Consider the following 20516-nt stretch of genomic DNA (forward strand, 5'->3'; position numbering starts at 1 on the left):
GTTGTATAGAGCCACTTATATTCTTAGAGAGCAGAATGTGTCTGTGAATTCAACTCTCATCAGTCATGTGTCAGCCACCCTCAGCTGTATAAAGCCAAGAGAGACTTTAGAAAAGAAAAAATAAAAAATAAACGAGCAATATCAAGTTTCCTCAGTTCTGTAATCTCCACACTGAATCACTGGTTTGAAAACTAAACGGCACTCGAAAGATTTGAATAAACTGATTGAATTTTAGATTGCAGATTCACTTCAGGAAGAATGTGTTTCGTTTTTTTTTTCTTTTTTTGGAATCCATTATTTGGCAACTCATTATTTGTTCAATGTTGTATGACAACTTAATAGTTTTTGTTACACTTCCTGGGTTCGACTTTTTACTCGTGGTTTGATCTGATTTTTTTTTTTTGTCTGATGGTTTTATGCAGATTGTGAATGTGATTTTTATGGCTTTAACCCAGCGGTTGTCAAACTTTTTCTGCTTTGAGCTCCTTCTGGGTTTTAAATCCCACCTGTGGCCCTTTGCTGCACGTCATTGTTACGAGGAATAAGCACAGAGCCAACGCGTTATTCAAATATGTTTATATGCATATAGATGGATCTTTTCACATACTTTTGTTTTGTATAAAATTCAATAAAATGCATGCACTTTATCTTGTATTGTAGTATCGTCTTCCTGCTCTCATTAAAGGTCAATCTGGGGGACGGGGATTGCAAATTAGCTTTGGCTATAAATGCTGCACTGTGTGGCAGTTAATTCTACATTCTTGTCCCTATATATGAAATAAATGATTGTCCCTTAATTGATGTCAAAGTCATATTCATTTTCCGTATGTCATTAAGCAAGGAATAGATTCTATGAATAGCGTCAGTGAAGGATGTATGAGATTGCTTCCTTCTTAGTCTGATTCACTGGATGTAGACTGTTGGTATTAAGCTGTTATTGGGCGCCTATTTCAGGTGGCCTTCCCACCTTCCTTCTGCTACTGTTTTCAAAAATCCCAGTCATCCCTTTCTCCACATGGAACCACATCCGAGCTCGTAACCTACACGCTCAAAATGGAGAGTTACCCTAACACTAACCTGACTGCTAACGGTACAAAGCTAAACAAGGTTGCCGTTAACTTTTCCTTTTGCAGGGATCTGACATGTCTGGGATCTGGGATTCTCCAGCGCTGACCCAGTGCTGTGAAGACGCAGGTCAGGTCTGTCCCCAGCATCCAACCATTCTCATCACATACATGACTAACACCTATAAACACATCTTCTTGCATATGTATCATTCCACTTACCATATGGAATGACTGTGGCAAAAATCCAGAGCAGACATGATCTGTCTGAAGAATTTCCTGGCCTCTTTAGGCGTTAACCTGCCTTTCTTCACCAAGTAGTCGAACAGCTCGCCACCAGACACGTGTTCTAGCACAAGGTACCTGAGGGAGGGAGGGAGGGAAAGAGGAGGAGATATCAGTGAAACAAGGACAAGAACAACAAGAAAAGCAAGATGTCACATTTAGGGACGGGAACAGGAACATGTGTGTCATCAGAAAAGACCCTGAGGAAACACAGGAAGCTCCTGAACTCAGAGCTCCGCCAGAACTGGAGCAACGTGAGTCGGATAGTTCCCTTACTGGCACTACATGCAGACAAACAACCAGCATCACCGATCTGATCGCCCCCCCAAAGTCATATCATGTCGACTGTTTATTTTTCATTTTGTCGTCTGTAAGCTGCCCCCACAGTCAGAGTGTGAAACATGCCAACAGTGTGTTATAATACATGTGAAGGTTTCTGATATATGATGCGCTCCGACCCGCGACGGGAGGCGTCGAAGGGATGATATAGTCGCATCACACTGGAGGATGATGGAAAAGCCGTGTAAAAGCTCAGACGGATGTGATTTCGGAGCTTGTGGATTCTGCTAAGGTACAGAAGCTTCTGTGACTGTCTGTCTGCCGGAGAGCCCTCCAAGGTTGCTTGTAATAAATATACAGTACTGTTGTATTTTCTTCTTTTACCCTTACACAAACATGCACACACACACACATACACACACAGCCTTCCCTGCCATCACTTGTCTTACGGCCACGGTCCAGGTGGCCTTCGAGACGGGGAGAAGATGAATCTGTGCTGACCCAGACCTAAAGCTGAATCTGTGGGCTGAACGCCAGCGGCGCCCTGCCCCTGCTCCGGACCGGCCCGCTCATATATCCTGCGCTGAATCTCCCTCCATCTTCACTAGGACAAATTGAAACTCAGACAGGCGGTGAAACACTCTGTTTCTTCTCTCTCTCCCTCTTTCTGCCGTGGATGTGAGCATCTAACATGCAGCTCTTCACTTTTATTGATAACACTGTGGGGCTGAAAACTGAAAACTGTACTCGGCCACAAAGTGCAAGCTCGCTTAAACAATCCTTAACTCCTGGTGCCAAAACACTGGCAGAAGTAGAATAGCTTTGGAACGTGTAACAAACCAGATCAAACACAAGTCGATGAAATCACTGACACAGATACATTTATAAAAACACAAATGTATATAGTTAACTAAATAATCTGATCGAGATTAAAATGCTATTCTACTAAATCCTGCAGGTCCCATTCCTGTTTTTTTTCTAGTTTACTTTATTTCGTAGCACTGTTCCACTGATTAAAGCTGTTGTAAAATCTTTTCTGAGGATCTGTAAGGTAACTTTCTACAAAACAAAAGCTTAATTAAGACAGACTGTAAATGGAAAGCCTTAATTAACAACTTAACAAATAACTAATCCTGCAATTTTACACATCAAAGTGAGCTTACAGGTCTCAGAGAAGCTACAACATACGTGCAAACAGTAAAATAAAGATGTCTGAAGCTGCAGATGAAGCTGAATGTAATCTGATAAATTCCCTCCAGGGATGTCACTCAGTGGCTAAGTTGAATTGTGGGTAATGTAGGCACCTGCTTTAGAAAACAATAACAATTGTGTGGAATAAGAAAGGAGATGTGTTTGGTTTTAACTGTCCATAATGAGTGTAACGCTATTATAACAGTCAACTGGTTTTTACAGTCTGGCAACTACATTACCCAGAATGCAACTTAGCTACTCAGCAGCATCACTGGAGGCAATTAATCAGACTACATGCAGCTTCCCCTGGAGCCACAAAAGGCTTTATACTAAAGTTTTTCCACATATGCAGTAGTTCTCCCTCAGACCTGTAAACATACTTTATTACAACTCCACCAATGTGTAAAATTGGCGGAGTTACCCTTTAATGGGTCCTTGGAGCGCTACTCTAATGATATACTCTGCTCTTGCATTGCCTGTAAGATTATATCATTACTGTAATAATAAACATCCATTTACTTGCAGAAATGCACGGATGCATTAAATACGGACTCTGGCTTCATTGTTTCCAAGTCGCAGCTCATCAGCTCAGAAAAGTTTCGTCCTCTGAGTGTTAGTATAAATCATTTTGTTGCCTTTTCAACAGTTTTTCAGAGACCATTCTTCATTCTCAGAGGCATAATTTATACCATGATGTGATCATTCATTCATTTCCTCGCAATATAATCTATCCATAAATAAAATATTGTTGGTGGTCTATGTATCAAAATGCTCCCTCACCTCTTCTACACTCACACACACATCACAACACTTTAAAGCACCTGAGGAGGAATCAGTGCCAGCAGCACCGTAAATCTGTAAAAGCAGTGGGACGGACCGGCTCAAAACGAGCAGTATCAATTATTGTCTTTCAAAGGGAGATATCCGAGCAGGGATCTAAACAATATTAATCCAGATATTACATCACTGATGCAAGGAGCTGAGTGTACTCCAGTCGCTGGTGATGCAAATGTAAAGCAATTTGTCTTCTGCGACGCTACTAGTGACCAGCTGTCAGAAGTGATGAAGCAACGGCCGCAAAATGTGATTTTAATAATCCAATTACAGGATGAATCTCAATATTCTGCTATTCCTATCATCTTAACGGATGACATGTACAGTACTGCATGTCCGATCCCATTTGGCCTGTGAGCTCAAGATGAGAACTAATTGAATTCAGTTGACAAACAGTCCTCTGCGGCTCAAGAAGCCCTCTATAAACTACTGATGGGCTTGTCACTCAAGGCCGTAAAACTTAGTTAATAGATTTATGTGTGCGTGTGATGCATGCGTATGTGCGGCCGCTGGTGCGGACGAACGCGGCCGCCACTCTCCAACGCCTGATGTTTGTTAATGCAGCACTGTTGCCTCTGATCAGCATGTCATGGTGTTTACATTACGGAGACTTCCTCTCCCTATTAGCAGTCCCCTAGCGTGCGCCACCAAATTAAATGCTCCATGCCAATACTAATGGAGCATCCGCCCCTCCAAGGCTATCATTGTTGGCCCTGCGATTATAATACACCAATCCAGACTGCTCCGCGGGCCAACAGAAATGATCTGTGGGATTTCAAAGACCGTTCCGGCGTCCAAAAGAGCACTCGATCGTAATGATGTCTGCGAGCGCCCAAAGTTTTGACACCAACTTACAGTCATTAACACGTGCGGCGTGATTTAGAGGACTTGAATCAAAATATGGCGATACTTACAAGTACTTTTTATTTTCGTAGACGTCATGCAGCTTTAAAACGTGCGGGTGTTCTATGAGCTTCAGGATAGCTATTTCTCGCTCCACCTGTGAGGGAGAGGGATAGATGGGGAGAGGAGGAAGAGAGTAAAAGGAGGAAAGAAAAAAAAAAAAAGAAGAGATTTGATTAGCGCAACATCAACACAGTTAAGTTCCTGAAAGCATTCGTGCAGCAGTTGTCCTAATCTGCTCCCTTAAACTGCAGCGATCCCTCCGCCTGCAGCACAGAACTGAAGCACCGGGCAGACGAACCAATTGACCCCCAAAACAGCCTGTGATGAGTTCTTGATGAGGTTACCTGTGAAGGTCACCGTTAGCGAGACAAACCTGAGAGGCAGCAATCTGGAGTAACACTTGACACAACCAACATGAGGGCTTAAGAGGAATAAGCAACCCAATGAAAGGAGCTGACTGGCACTTTCCACTGGTAGAAAAGGAGAGAGATAAGCCCCGGACCACACTCTGGTTGGCATCCAGGCCAGCAAGCAACTGCTATCTTAGGTGGAAAATATGGTTTGCTTCAAAAAACTGAAGGCAAACAGGTTGCATGTGTCTTATCTTGCAAAAACTGCGTCCTTCTCCTCGCTCACAAAAAAAAAAAACTGAAGCCCGGCTGCATACTTTGCAATCGTATTTTGTAATCCGGTGGTTTGCTTGAGGTGAACATAAATCAGCATGGTTGGATGGGAAACATGAAAGTAAAGTAGCCCGTCAGAGTCAGACATCCTACATGGGAACATTTCTGCCCACTGAGAGTACAGCCTGTGGGTGAATCAGGGTCAAAGTGTCCACTCAGGTACATCCACATCTCACCGAGGCTTTTTTTTTTCTCCTCTCCCTGCAGTCAGTCTGAGACAGCGGCTCTATGTTTAAAGACAACACTGCATCCAAGACAAGCAGACAGCTGAGTCCACAGAAGTTTTTAAGTTTTTTTTTTTTTTTTTTTTGCTTACAGAGCTGCTGAGAGACATGCTGCAGCGCACTGCGAGACCGGCGGGAGCTGAATTCCACCAGAATCGAGCAGATCAGTTTGGATTTGTGTCAGCATCTCCGGAGGTTGTAGTCAGCATGTACAGCTGCCACTGAACATCAGCATGGAGTCCACTTCTCCAGAAGCCACCGCTAATCTTCAGGCCCCCCTCTGTGCTCCTCTCCTGCACCGCTTGCGGTTATCTGCTCTCCCCTCTCCTCCACCTTTCCTCCTCCTTCCTCCTCCTCCCCTCCTCCACCCTCTGTGTCTGGCTTTGACTGACAACGACGGGGATGAAAGGACAGCGTGAGTTAACGGCTCCTCTGACTCATCTCAATCTCATCAAAGTCAATTTCACTTTGTCACTCGCCTGTGACAGCCTTCACGCTGCTTTAATGTCACACTCGTCTTAGTTTTATGAACACCAGAGTGGAATAAAGTCAAAACTTTGATCTGCTGGCTAACTATGTTTTTCGTTAAACTCCCACAAAGCTGCCCGCCTGACTGGGCAGAAGATCAGTTCCCTCCCCTTTAATTATGCTCTCACGTTGTTTTTCATTGTTCTTCTATTAGTGATAACTGTTAGCTCAGGCAGGTATCGTACCCCATCTTGACGCCCTTTTGCTGATTATTTTTCGCGCCCAAACAGCAGCTTCCCCATCTCTGCTCTCCATCTATTGCAACATGTCGCAGAGTGGATGATAAAAAAAAAAAAAAAAAAAAAACCTGCTGAATTAGCTTAAATCTAGTCAAAAATACAATGCAGTGCAACTGGTGTTGGATGCCGCAGCCAAGAAAAAGTCATGGGAGAATATAAAGCTAATAAAGCGAGGCACGCAGCTTGTGTAAAAAGGGTAAAGTGGTAAATACGTAATTAGCATTAGCATGGCGTATCAGTGGGAGTAACGGCTAGGCTAATCAGGGCTAATCCAGAGACTAATGAGCGCCATCAGCTGCGCCGCACCGTGCCAGCAGCCTCTCTCTCTCTCTCACCTGAGGCTAAGGTGTGCTGTTAAGAATGAGCCCATGGAGGCTAGCAAGCAGCTAGCTGGCAGCGGGGCTCCCTGCAGAGAGACTAATGCTACCCAGGACTCAGGGAGAGATGAGCTGTCGAAAATGCTACAGAGCCAGCAGCTGGCTTCCTAAGCTTCCTTTAAGCGCCTCCTTTTAGTTAATTGAAATAAGAGAAATGAGGCTTAATGTGGAGACTTAACTGTACAACTGCCTGCTTACTGCAAGATTAGCTGTTGATTAACACACTGGTGTAACTCTGCGGTGCAACCCTTGCTCTTTCCAGCACAATGCAGTGCAACAGTTTCATTTAAATCAGTCAAAAAAGGAAAATAATCCCGAGGACGTTTGCTTCCACCTTGCACAGGACTCGCATGCTGTGCTGGTGAATGGATTACTGCAAACAGTATCAATGCAACAGCTACATCCACACACTCACAGTGACCAGCTGTCGGGCTCAGCCTGCGACACACACATATGTAACACACTCCGTAACTTCATGCTAGGGAAAGGAAATGCCAGGTGGCCCTCCTCTCTCTTGGCCTGGCTCCTGTACATGACTCCACACACTCTCTCATTAAGTTTCACATCTGTGAGTGTGGACAGTTCCCTCCATATCACCATGGCACTTCATTAAGCCTTTATTAGCAGGCGCTTGGACACCGTTCACCCACACACACACACACACACACACACACACACAAAGTGCATGGACAGATGGACAGGTGGTCAGATGAACACACACCTGCTCTTTTCATCTTTCTTGTTTTTCCTCCGTTCAAAACACAGACAATTTGCTCACTTTTGCCGGAAACCAAACAAGGTTACAAGGTGGAAAAAAAAAAAACTGTTCATCAGGAAGCGGAGATAGAATGGGGGCGCAAGTCTGACACTAATCCAAATTGGCTATTTGACTGGGAGATAATTTGCCTCGTAAAGTTCGGTGGTTATCGTGGTGGAGTGGACATAATTAGCAGGAGATGTCAGAAGAGGAGCCGCTTTGTGAATGAGCTGATTGGCAAGCGCTCTGACCCTCTGGGTTTCCCCATCAATGTCATATCCTGCCACTCCAAATGGATCAAATAAGTTGTTAAGGTGTTATCTCCGACTCAGATGGGTGCACGCAAAATAGATTTTTTTTTTTTTTTTTTTTTTTAAAGTAGGCACTGCAATGAATGATAAAACATCCAGGCAAACTACATTTTTCAATCCTGAAATTAAAAGCTCGAGCATCATTTTCTTCACCCTGGAATCCAATTTTGATGATGTTGTGTCTGAAAGTGTGTCTAATGTGATTTATTACTTGTAATTACGCTGTAATCTTCAGGTGCAGGTGCTACTTTGTAATAGAAAAAGTGAAACCCACGCAGGAGAGTGGGACTGGGAAGACTGGGAAGACTGGGAAGACGCATGAGCCAAAGCTGTCACTGCTGCTCATCTAGTCATGAGTCAGTTCAGCATAGCTCCATCAGCTCACTATTGATTCTTTAAATTACAACCCGTGGACCTGAATGACTGAATGGACGAGCAAACAAATGACTGGTGACATCAATAGTCCCATCGCTAAGAGTGGCTAAGAGTCCGGTAATGGAGGACGGAGGATCAGAGACAACCAGGCAACAACAAAGAGATTAGATTCATGTCACACATGTCACCGAGCGACCGAACACAGAAACCAGCCCCCCCAAAAAAAATAAAAAATCTCAGAGGGGAAAATATTAGATCACAGGCCCTGTCATCTCTCGCTCTCCACTTATTGCATCTCGCCCTCGTCCTCCCGCCTTTCTCTCTCTTTTTCTCTCTCTCTCATGCACACAGAAGGGAAAACACAGACATTTCTGTCACCTCCCCCAGGCGAGCGAGTGAATGGTCCCTTGATACCGAGATCTGAGGATCAAAGTCAACAGGGCGGCCATGTGTGTCAGATATAAAAAATAAAAAAAAACGGGGGTGGCTATGCTAACACGGGAGCTACGGTGCGTGCGATTGGCTTCTGTACGGATAGAAAAACCGGGAGAGGAAGACGAGTGGAGGCGAAAGGGGCGAAGCACAGGGCCATGTAATTCTCTGCAACGGAGAGAAGAGAAACATGGAGACAGAGAGCGAGGAGAGTAGCAGTGCCAGCTCGATCCCCCCCCCCTCGAGTCCTGCAGCCTCTTTTGTTGCTAATTAACACAACACGGGGAAGGAATAACCTTTTTAGCAGCGCCACGCACCAAACAGCCCACGGAGAGTGAAACGATAACAGATAAGGGTGATGAGGCGGAAATGTGAGGAGCCAGAAGCGTGTGACAGTCGGGAGAAATGAGAGGCTTCGTCTGACCGACAGTCGACTGCGATGGGAGTTATTTGTACCACATTTCAATACAGTGAATCATATCATTTCAGCGTGTAAAATTTTTGAAATATGGTTTCATGAGTCACTGTATTTATTGGTTAATAAATTATATTTCCAGGCTGAAGGGTTTCCAATCTGACGACAGAGATATTCTGCGGACAAAAAAAACGTCTTTGCACACTTTAACAGTCCTCAGAAAATCCTTACTTCTCTTAGAGGAACATGGGTTGAGTTCTTTTTTCTTGGAGTTTTGAGCACAACCATAAATCATCTATCATTACGCTTTCTGGGTGTTGTATGTGTATTATTTACTCTTGTTTTTTCGACTCTTTCTACACAGATATGGCGGGAAAAGTGGTGTAAAATGAAGTTAAATTGCATGTTTTTTAGAGATAAAATGTAAAAAAGTTTCCTTTGAAGAGGACCTCCAGCCAGAAATTTACACTTAAGGCTTCCACCAACCAGGAAATGCTGCATTTTCTACAACCTTTCATACTGTTTTCTTCCTTTAAAACAGTTTTTTTTTGTCAGAATTGCAAACATATTAAATTCTTGCACCCCATCAGTTTTATTTTGAAAAAAAACCCCAAATCCTTGCAAATCATGATGTTACTGTTTTCCAAATGTTATTTTTATGTAGATGCATTTCAGGGAGGGAAATCTTGCTGATAATTTTTCATAAAAATTTACTGACAGAAACCTCAACGTCAGATGAGGAGAGGCCGACATTCATTAAGATATAGTTTACAGTCATCTTCTGGGTTTCTTTTCTTCAAAACAACATCTCATTACTTTGATTTTAGCTGTCAGACAACAAAAATAAATCTCTAACTCGATATAGAACTGCAAGGAGAAGGAGAAGGGTGTAAATAAACAGATGAGATGACATATGGGTGACGGAGAGGTAAGGTATGGACGGGGGGGAGTGGTCCAACTGTCGGCGAGCAGAAGGGGGAGGAGACGGCACAGCGTGGCCACTGGCTCACACACACAAAACCAGTCAGCTTGTCAAGCCATTCATACTTGTGACATGTGGACACATCAACGCATGATGAACACACACACACACACACACACACACACACACACACACACAGTACAGGCACACACACCGCTGATCTCTGCAAGCTACGAGCCACCTCCATCCATCCATCCATATGTCGGTCAGTGAGCCAGTAGGGCAGAAACTGTGTTTTCTGCCAGGAACAGAGGGTAGCCAAGCTGGTGTGTATGCATGCATGCACGCGTGTGTGTGTGTGTGTCTCTGTGTAGGTGCTGACACGTGTCTGTAAATGGTGGGGTGTTTAGTGGCTGCATAACTCTGTATGTCGCCTTTGTAACAGGAATGGAAGGACATCAGCTTCAAGGGCAAACACACACACACACACACACACACACACACACACACACCCACACACACTCGCACACACAGTCACGTCTATTCTTTCTCTCTCTCTCTACTTGTATACACCCTAGTTTCTATTGAAGGAGACCTTTTATGCTTCTTTGTTGTTTCTTCTCCTTCAGCGTTTTAAAGATGTTCTCATGCATTCAAATGCCTCGTCTGTGGTTTCTTGACATCCCACTGTGTCACCATGTCACACAAACGCATCATTTATGCCCATATTCACAGGGGAAGACGGGACAGAGGCGACTGAAGACGCAGCGAGCGGCGCTGGCTCAGGGGTGCGTGAGCTGACCAATCAGAGCAGGTTGCGTATTTGGGGGGAGGAGGCTTGAAATGACCGGAGCTAAAACAGAGTCTGTCCCAGACAGACGGGGGGACACAGTGCTGCGGCAAAGAACAGTATGAGATAACTTATGTATGTAAACATATTCCACCAGTGACCCAAAATAAAATGATGAGCATAATATGTCTGCAAATAAATGCAGAATCTGCAGGCAAGAGATAATATTTTGGTGGTGACCAGAGATCTGAATCGCCATCAGACGTTTTAGACCTTGATCAGAGGGAACAGAGTCTGTTCCAAGGTTTCTGCATGTGCTCTCCCTTCACTTTGTGTGCAGAGTATGGCCACTACCTTCATCTTGATATTAACATGTGTTCCTGGGAGAACCTGCTTATCCAAAACTCAGTTCAAGAAATTGATGGTGGCGGGCCCGGGGTGATGGATTTAACAGTATTTGGGGAGAGAGAGCGCGCGTTTGCGGTGGTTCGCGTTATCTCCCCACGACTGAGCGACTCCCTCAGAAGAGCAAAACAAAATAAAATCATATTTGTTTGACTCCATTCCAGTCAAAGGCGTCGAACTGAGAAAAAAAAAAGTAATCTCCCTCTTATTTTCATCTTTCTCTGTTTATCGCCTTTTCTCGCCACCCTGCCGACCTCGCAAACGCACACGAGCACAAACAGACGTCACGGCGCGGCAGGTTTTTCTGATAATCAGTGTATCAGTCAGCCTTTTGTGAGGAGGAGGTGAATTCCCCACACGAGGGACTTTGATCAATGCCAGAGACATGTAAATCGATCTGGACATAGTCTCTGCCAGCTCACCAGTCTTTATCCTTTATCCATCTCCCACCCTTTCAGATCTTACTCGTTACCCCTTAACCATCCAAGAGCGATTCTGACCCTCCTCCTTCTCCCCCATCTGCCTCTTTCATTCTATGCCTCTAATCATGTCGGCGATGTGTGCCTGTGCTGCTGACGGATCCATCAAGCTGCCACTTAAACCAGTGGCAGGCCACATCATTTCACACTAACAGACACGTCCCTGGGTAACCTTGGCCGTAATAGAGTCTAATGGCGGAGGTCCTCCACATCGTGAGGTCAAAGGGTGTAATCATGAGCCTCTTCCGACCTCCAGCATGGGCTGATGGGCGGGATGGAGTGGGACTGGCTGGGGCAAACGTGTTATTTGGGTGTAATATATGTGAACGGTCGGGCATGTCCGTGCGTACGATGAGCGTTTTATCACTGACAGGCAGGCCGGAGAATCCCTTCGGCTGCCGTGTTTTTTCTGTCAGACGTCTGAAGTGTCTTTTTGTCAAGTCGTCCACTCCGTCACTCACTCCCGACGCCAGGGATATTTCATACGAGGGGGTTGGTGAGGTGACCTTGGACTGTAGAGATGTGAAATGTGGATTAAAAACCTCAATGAAGTGTTTTTTTTCACTGACTGGAGAGAAAGTGCAGAGCAGAATGCGATGATTAGATCTGAAGGTCATCGGTCATCGGTTGTAAAAGAGGAAGTCTTACAACCTGCGGTCGCCTACATTTGCATGTGAGGTTTACATTTTTTGTGCAGCGCAGGAAGATAAAACATGATCCTCTGCAGATGATGGAGAAATCTGTCTTAAATGCCATCTGCTGCCTAATCTTGCAGGAAGTGTCTTTTTTTCCTCGCTGCCAACCTTAAATTAAAAATACCTGTGATGGAAATTTGGGTGATTAAAATGTTTATTTGAGAGCGGCTGAAGGGTGCGGTTAATTTTTTAATGCCGTTATCTCGACATCACACTTAATTATTCAGTTATCCTGAGATAACAAAGCTCGTGCTCTCATGATAAAAGGGAATATATCTTATCTTGAGAAGACGAGCTTTGTTATCTCAAAAATTAAGAAGTAATCAACCTGTTACCACGAGAAGACAAAAGGTTGTTTCCTCATATTATCAGCAGCACCATGCACGGATGATGTCTTGACAACATTAGCAATTGATTTAAGCTGAAAATGTTGCATCAAAGTGTCTTTATTACCATTTAAACACACTCCACTGCGGCGGGTTTCTTTCCCCTATGTTGACAACAACAATCTTTTGGTTGCAGCCTGCTGGCCTCTAACACATCTGCTTTAAATTGTAAGCCTAGTCTTCATTCTGCACTACACTAAATGGACGTTTTATCCATTTTCAGCTGCTTACACACTTATTAAATCCATCGTAGTTGAAGATTTGCGGTAAAACGAACGCTCAAGCCAGCCGCTACCTAAACGTGACTCCCTATGAAACATCCATGGAAACCCGGCCCCTCATAATAACACTATTCATACACCACTCCCTTACATTTTATCAGCCATAATGTGAATACACTCGTATCAAATTGCAAGGTAAAACATTACATGGTTCATAAAAAGCTCATATTGTTGCACACACACACCCATAACACACAGCAGTCTGTGTACAGTACGTCACGGTTCACTCTCATCAAACGTATGAAGTCGTTCTCTCGTGATAAATTATCTTGTAATTGGCCATTTCTCAAGATGCTGAGGTGAATTAACCCATTAACCTGAGAAAGCCAGACTTATTCTTTTATCTTGAGATAACGCAGTAATTAACTTGTGATCTCCAGATAATGAAAACTGCACCTCTGGCTGCTCTCGTTAGTCGCTCTGTATCAGGCTCGACCAAAAACGCAGAAGAAATTTAAGAAAATGTGAAACTGATCGTCATTTAAATCATTAATTTACGGAGACAATGACCTTATCTTGGCATCTGAAGTGGACACAAAAGTAAAGTTCTGTTACAAGATTATATGCAGCACATTAAGAAAGCACTAGACCAAAAGATGTTCAGCTGATTAAAGGACAAGTTCACCCGAAACTAAAAAATTCAGTCAATATCTACTCAGCTCTTTTTTAGTCCACTGAAGCAGATGTGTAAAAATAAAACCAAAAGAAAAAACATACATTGGCTCCATAATCTTAGTCTGCAGAAGCCCTGAGATCGCAAACTGAATTTAAAAGATGTTATTTAGACCCTGGACACACGGTTGAGCTCGTCCACCCACTTCAGCAACAGAAAGTCTTAGAAGTCTTAAAAAGGGTGTGAATAACGTCTCTTCTAATCAGTTTGGGATCTCGCGGTTTCAAGCTGTATGGAGACATCTTGTGTTTTTCATCAGTTGTGTCCTGATCTACTTCAGCTGTTTAGGAGAAGAACGCTGCAACACTGTTTGGATGTGAAGCTCCACAAAAATGCTCAGTGGACGACGTAACTTCATCCAACTTCCCATCAGCATGAGGGCGAATAAACAATGACAAAGATTTTGGGTGAACTTATCCTTCGATCTGACAAGAACAGTGACCTGACTGTAAAACGACACCTGTGCTGCTTCTGGTCGATGGAGTTAGAAGAAGTTAAACAAAAGAAAGTGAGGGACGAGTAATGAAGACTACTCTGCAATAATTCAGGCGGAGAGCAGTGATTAACAAACAGTGATTCACTTTCTTACTCATTATCTCCCCATATGAATACATGGCCTATTCATTGACACATGAGCCTGGTCAATAGCTGGGAGTCAATACTGGACTGACAGCAGGTCAGCGGGTGAGACCGGTCAACTGAAACAACCAGAATTAGCTTGCAACTTTGCAAATAAGTTCACAAAAGCTCCAATCACGTAATCAGGGGGTTCTTTTAGCTTCCGCACCTGTTAATTACCTCTTACGCTAACACAAAAACACACTCCTGGGCTCTCATGGTACTGTATACAAATGCTAATTGAATGGCAAACCAAATGAGCGGAGATGTATAATGCATGTATGTATTTACATGTGTTTATGCTTCGTAGGCATGTACAGAGTGAGTGAGAGAGAGAGAGCATGTTCTTGAGAGCGTGTTAGCACAACAGAGTCATTAGCAAACAATCCCCACAGGGACGTAGACGAAGGAGCTGATGGAGTTTAAAAGCGTCTTTCTTCAGATGTTCCAGCACACGGCGACCGCGGAAAAGCCCAAATATACATCAGGATCCGTCCCGACCTCATTAACACGCCGCCACGTCCCCACCAAGTTCCCTGTTTATTTTGCACCGGCTGAAAGTGGTAAATTCATGCCAGATTCACAGATTAATGTAGCCTGTGCATAATGCTCGAGCATTATCAAGAGATAAAGGAACAGAGTTTCATAGACGTAACTCTAGTTCTATGAGCACCCCTGCTATAACCACTTACTGTGCAATGCAGAACTATCTTTATATCAAACAGAATATGAGGATTTGTATTGGTATTCATCCTTCTAGAGGTAGTAAAGCGGCACTCGTAAGCACTAGTATGTTCTCAATTCAAGGTAACATCTGTGATAACATCCTACATCACAGCAGCAGAATAACAAACCATATCCTGCCTCTGATATGAACTTTAAGAGACGTTCTCTGGTGTTACATCGCTCCTGAAAACACGCTGATTGTCCAGTAACCTGGCTGTGGCGATGTCATTTGGTAAAATGTTGGTGTTGATAGTTTTAGCGAGCTGCGTGATTTAAAAAAAACTTCACACGTGGCTCGTCTGTCCTTTTACAAAAGAGAATCAGGAGTGAACAATCCAAAAAGAGTGTGTTTTTTGGTCACTTTACTGCTGATGAAGAAAGTGAACAGAGCAGAAACAAACTGAGAGAGTGAGAAAAAAAAAAAACCACAATGTAGGAAAACTTTTTCAACAAATCCCAGCTGCCACAGGTACACGGACGCACGCGCTGCAGGTATTTTCCAGGCATCATTATCAGGTGTGTAAGTCCAGGTTGGGATGGAGAACACTTTCGGTGCACACAGCCTGTGTGCGCCTGCATTGTTTGGCAGCGTTCTTTGTGCCACGCTCGTCCACAAGCTGTGATTCACCCCGACAACCCCGCCTGTCTGTTGTGAGACTATTACGGACCGGATCCTGCAGCGAGTCGACAGACACACAGAACCTTTAAGGGGAGCTGTGGGTTTTGTGTGGAGAGATGTGTGTGTTTGTTGACTCTGACAGCGGTCACGGAGCTGCCATTCACGTTGTCATAAGAGATGCACACACACACACACACACACACACACACACACACACACACACACACACACACACACACACACACACACACACATAGTATGTATGTAGCAGCAGTTGCAGTGACACAATGGTATATGAATAGAAATATCACAGCACTGATGTTGCCAGCGAGATGACAGTTGTCACAAACTGTGACACACTTTATTGTCCATCATTTACAGTGTTGCAAAGCTCTGCCACACACACACACACACACACACACACACACACACTGTATGAGACTGTTTACTCTTTTTTTCACCATATACAACAGAATAAGATCACTACTTGAGACGGTGGCCACTGGAAGTTTCTGTCTTTAAATGGAAGCAGCGAGATATAAAAACAGACGACAATGACAGATTTGAAAGTATAAAAAAATGAGGTTTTTATGTCTCTCCAGGGGACGTGATGTACCTATTCAATTATCAGTCCCTACTCAAACAAGACGGATGAAAGACGATCACAATACCCAGCGGCTGAGAGGAAATGCGCATGAGCACACTTCAGTGGGTCCACGGGTGATGTAAAGAGGTGGGAAATCCCAGTGCAAAACAGAGAAACAAACAAAGGGATAAAAATGAAAACCGAACTTTGAAGGGGAACTTTGTTGATCTCCCGTGGAAAGCATCGCTACACTTAAGGCTAGAAGAATTGGATAAAACGTGCCCCCGCGCAAACAAAGGGAGAGAGAGGAAGAGAAAAAAAAAAGTCCAAGAAACAAAAAGCGACACCAGAGCAACAACAAATGAAGAAGCAAACAGAGCTTTCTCATCTCGCTGACAACACAGCGGCTTGTGCCTTTGAAGAGGAGAAACAAATGCCATCGGTTTAGACGTCTGTCTGTCTCCTGTCGCGCTCGATGGGGGATCCCCGCCGCATCTTCTGTTCTGCTACCCTCCATTTCATTATTGCGCCTCGCGCTCCATCTCTGTTTTATCTCGATAAGACATATGAGAGGTGAAATCAGTCAAACAACACCGTGTGTGTTTGATGAGCTTTGTCGCCGACGTGAGAAAGCAGCGCTAACAGTTTTACACAGTCTCTACAGGATGTGTTAGATCCCAAACTACCAGGCAGAAGTGTGTAAAAAAACTCAGTGTCTGGTGTTTTCAGTCGATGGTGTTTAGCAGAGAAACATAATGTGACACAGGTAGAGCCTCCCAGCTGACGATCCCCCAATCCCCAAACATCTTGTGCCCCCGTAGGTAAAATCTATCGCCCATTTCCTTTTTCGCCGGAGCTTCATCGACACTCAATAAAGACCGGACATTTGGGAGTGGTGATTGGAAACCAAATTAGGATGCAGAAAGCTGAGTGACCTTCATATCGACTGATGACAGACAAAAGGCTTTGTAAGGCCTGATGGGTTCAGGGAAATCTATATTATTATTTAGTTTCTTACAGAAAGCTATGAAGGAAGAAGGGATAGAGAGGGGAAGAAAAAACATTGTGACAAAGGAAAAAGTGAGATTCATCAATACTACATGTAAGAGGAAAAAACGATCAACTTTCTCATGATTACGCTCTTTAATGTAGCTTTTAATAAAGATCCAAGAAGTCTGTTGCATTCGATCGAGTCCAAACAAAGCAACACAACTATATTTCATGAATTCTTCTGGTAAAAAAACAGAAGCCAACATTTTAATCTAAGCATACATCAACAGGCAGAAACGAGTGAAAGAAGCAGAGAGAGAAATCAGACAGTCGAGCTCAAACTGTGCCAAAGCCGTGGCTTCTGGCTCGGCGCCACGCAGAGCTGATGGATCAACGTGCAGGGGGCACAACATATGAAACCCATTTATTTTGGAAAGGGGTGCCCGCCGTGGCGTCTGCAGCGGCGCGGACGCACACAAACACATATGCACACAACATAAAGTTAAAGCGGTACGTGTGCTCGTCGGAGGCATTTTTCTATATCCAACCCACTCGCGGCACAACAGAGACGGGCGAGAGCGGCCAATCTATAATCATTAGGAGGGAAGAGTAGAGGTGGCGGAGAAAGAAAGCTACAGCGCTGTCAGGGAGGTGTCGGGATAACAAGATTAGACCTCGTGTGATTCATCTGCGGCCGTGGCGTTCTGCTCCTCACCCGCCCACCACAGTCTCAGTCGGTTGGCGTACTCTGCCTTTATTCCTTGATTTTTTGTCCGACATTTTTTTTTTTTTTTTCATTTTCAATGTTATGCGTATAGAACTTGGACACGCGTTGTGTCATAAAGTCAATGCACAAGACACTTTCGCTCATGTTTTGTTATTTTTTTGTTGTGCTTTTAAAGATTTAGACTGCATGTCAGTCATTACAAACTGCTCCACTGAGTTTAAAATGAGCTTTAAATGCTCAGAAGTTCATGTTCTTGAAATATTTCTTGCATTTGCTTGATGATTTTTAACATTTTGACATCTGATGATAAATCCTTTGAGGCGGTGCCCTCCTACAAGCACTTGGGTTCAGACGGCAGCTTTTTTTTATCTAACGAACGATTTAACAATCTAGTTAGGAGGCTCAAAGGGGAGTTTGTCCTTTATTGTAGAAATAAATCTTGCTTTACTTTTAATGCCAAGAGAAAACTCGAGGGAGCTTCTTTCTCACCTGACATCTCTTTTTTATTACGGAGCCCTGATTCAGTGTCGGGACGTCACCATTCCCCAAGTCTACAATTCAATTCAAGTTTGGACTGAAAAGTAAAGATCCGGAAAGGTTTTACGCCGTATTTAAATGACTTCATTGGTGACTTATTCGGCATTGACTAGTCAGTTGATCGTCCTCCTGAACATGAGATACGGACCTGCAGCCAAGTGTTGTGTTCTTACTCTTCAGACGTGCACTGGACTCAAGCAAGCAGACACGAGTGCAGAAGACTGGCCATATTGATTTAGAAAGGAAATCGTGACAACCCTTAATTCAGCGCATAATGAATCTCTACACTTCATTACAGATGCAAAGTCCATTACTCAACATTGCATCTTTTTATGGTTTGGTGATTCGACTGCTCAGAGACAACAGCAGAGGGAGAGCTTCCCTTCGCTGTCTCGACTCTGGAGGTTACAAGTTAAACTCCTCCTTGCTTTTTAATGTACCTCAGGTTTTGACAGAGCTGAGGAAAACTGCATTGTCATGTATGCATTCGAGAAACATGAATTTAAGGGCAACATAAAGAATGTGGTGGAGGAAACACGTGGTTGTGGTTCTTTAAATCGTCATTTACCCGTGGATTCATTACATGTAACATACGTTGCATTGAATATGTTTGTATGACTGCTACCTGCAGCGTCTCTCTTGTAAAACACATCATCTCAGTGGACTTCCTGGTCAAGTAAAGGTAAAACAGAATGAGTTCAGGCCATCTCAGGTAACAGGGCCGTCTCCTCCGGCTCCGGCTGATGTACTGCCTTGTTGGCTCTAACACGCAGTGTCCTTAACATGGCCCCTTCAATTGTTTGCTTTAGGGGGGCAATTATATTGCATGCTTTTCCATCTCCAAACTCTCTTTTTCTCTCTCTCTCTCTCTTTCTTCAAGGACGGAGTCGGCAAACCACAAGTAGCCTCACTACGTTTAAAAAACCCATCATAAAACAGCAAAGTAGAGATATCTGCTTCACAAGAAGTCCAAAGTGTTCTAACTTCATGTTCGCCATCCTTTTCTAACCATCCACACACACACACACACACACACACACACACACACACACTCCTCCCTCCCCTCCCACAGTATCTCCCTTCATCCCGCACTTCTTCCCTCCTCTCCCTCTCTTCCTTTCTCTCTCCGGGCTCGGGGACAGTCGAGTGACTTTGAAGTCGCGCCGCTTCAGGAGGAGAGAGAGTCACTCCGGCTAATTAGTCGTCCTTATCCCAACAGCAGCAGCCGCCACCAGCCCACCGGCTCAGAGGGAGAAACAGAGCCGGCGTCAACAGCAACTACTGACTGCTGCATGCTAAAGATACCCAGCTCCCTCCGCTAGATGTTTCTGCTAGCGGCTAGCAGCAAAATTACTCACCCCGGGACTAAACTGTGGATTAGAGAAGTTGCTCCGCTCAGCATAATGATAGGTAATATGGTATGAAATATGGTACAGTGAAACCTCTGCTCTCGGGGAAAGCTTGTCAGACCGTAGTTGACTGCGGTGGCAAGATTCTGCTCGGCGCCAATTTTTTCCACCGTGTCATCATCATCAACATGACCATCAGTCGTACAGTGAGCACTGGGACGAGCTGCAGTTACAGACTTGTGCACAAGGGATTCACACCACAGTATGTTCAGGCTGAGAGGACGCAAATAAGGCAAACAGCCCGAGGTCGTGCTTTTAAACAAGCCCTACATGTTAACTTGTAATGAACTCATCACTTATTTCAATAACTAAATAGTTTCCTAATTTAAAAAAAGAGATCTTTGAGACTTAGTTTTGGTAAATTGGGGCAAAGATGGAGATGTGCAATTAATTATGTAGGAAAACACATTTAAATTTCTTGTTGTTAAGTACTGAAAAACATCATTTATTTGGTAAAAAAAAAGTTGCAGGTTCAACACATTTTCTAATACAGTCTGTTGCTGCAGCACCTCTACCATGTTTCCCTTGTGTCTGTTGTGAAGTCGCAGCCTTACAGAAGTCCTGACGGCTCGCTAAAAGAAACCGTTAAAAAAATTCTAAATTCGTGGGTGTGCAAGTTTACAACTACATCGTATATAAAATCCCTGCATTACAATAATCAGGAATAGGGATACATGTTGTTCTGCTCATCCTGCACTTGGACCTTTTTGTAGGAAGTGTGCAGAAACACAATGTTTCTTACGCATCATTAATCGTCATCACTGCTCTTTGTG

General features: G+C 44.0%; 1 protein-coding gene across 6 annotated transcripts in view; it reads right to left on the reverse strand.

Annotated features, from left to right (window-relative positions):
• LOC119024378 (serine/threonine-protein kinase BRSK2) overlaps positions 1-20516 on the reverse strand; it is a 176715-nt gene that overhangs the window by 50496 nt on the left and 105703 nt on the right. For all 6 annotated transcript variants that reach the window (XM_037107137.1, XM_037107134.1, XM_037107135.1 and 3 more), the window contains exons 3-4: positions 4568-4653; positions 1287-1427 (exon numbers count right to left, since the gene is read on the reverse strand). In XM_037107137.1, the coding sequence (XP_036963032.1) occupies positions 1287-1427; positions 4568-4653 (227 nt within the window). The remainder of the gene's footprint in view (positions 1-1286; positions 1428-4567; positions 4654-20516) is intronic.

The sequence above is a fragment of the Acanthopagrus latus genome, chromosome 8, assembly GCF_904848185.1.
Source record: "Acanthopagrus latus isolate v.2019 chromosome 8, fAcaLat1.1, whole genome shotgun sequence".
Classification (NCBI taxonomy): domain Eukaryota; kingdom Metazoa; phylum Chordata; class Actinopteri; order Spariformes; family Sparidae; genus Acanthopagrus; species Acanthopagrus latus.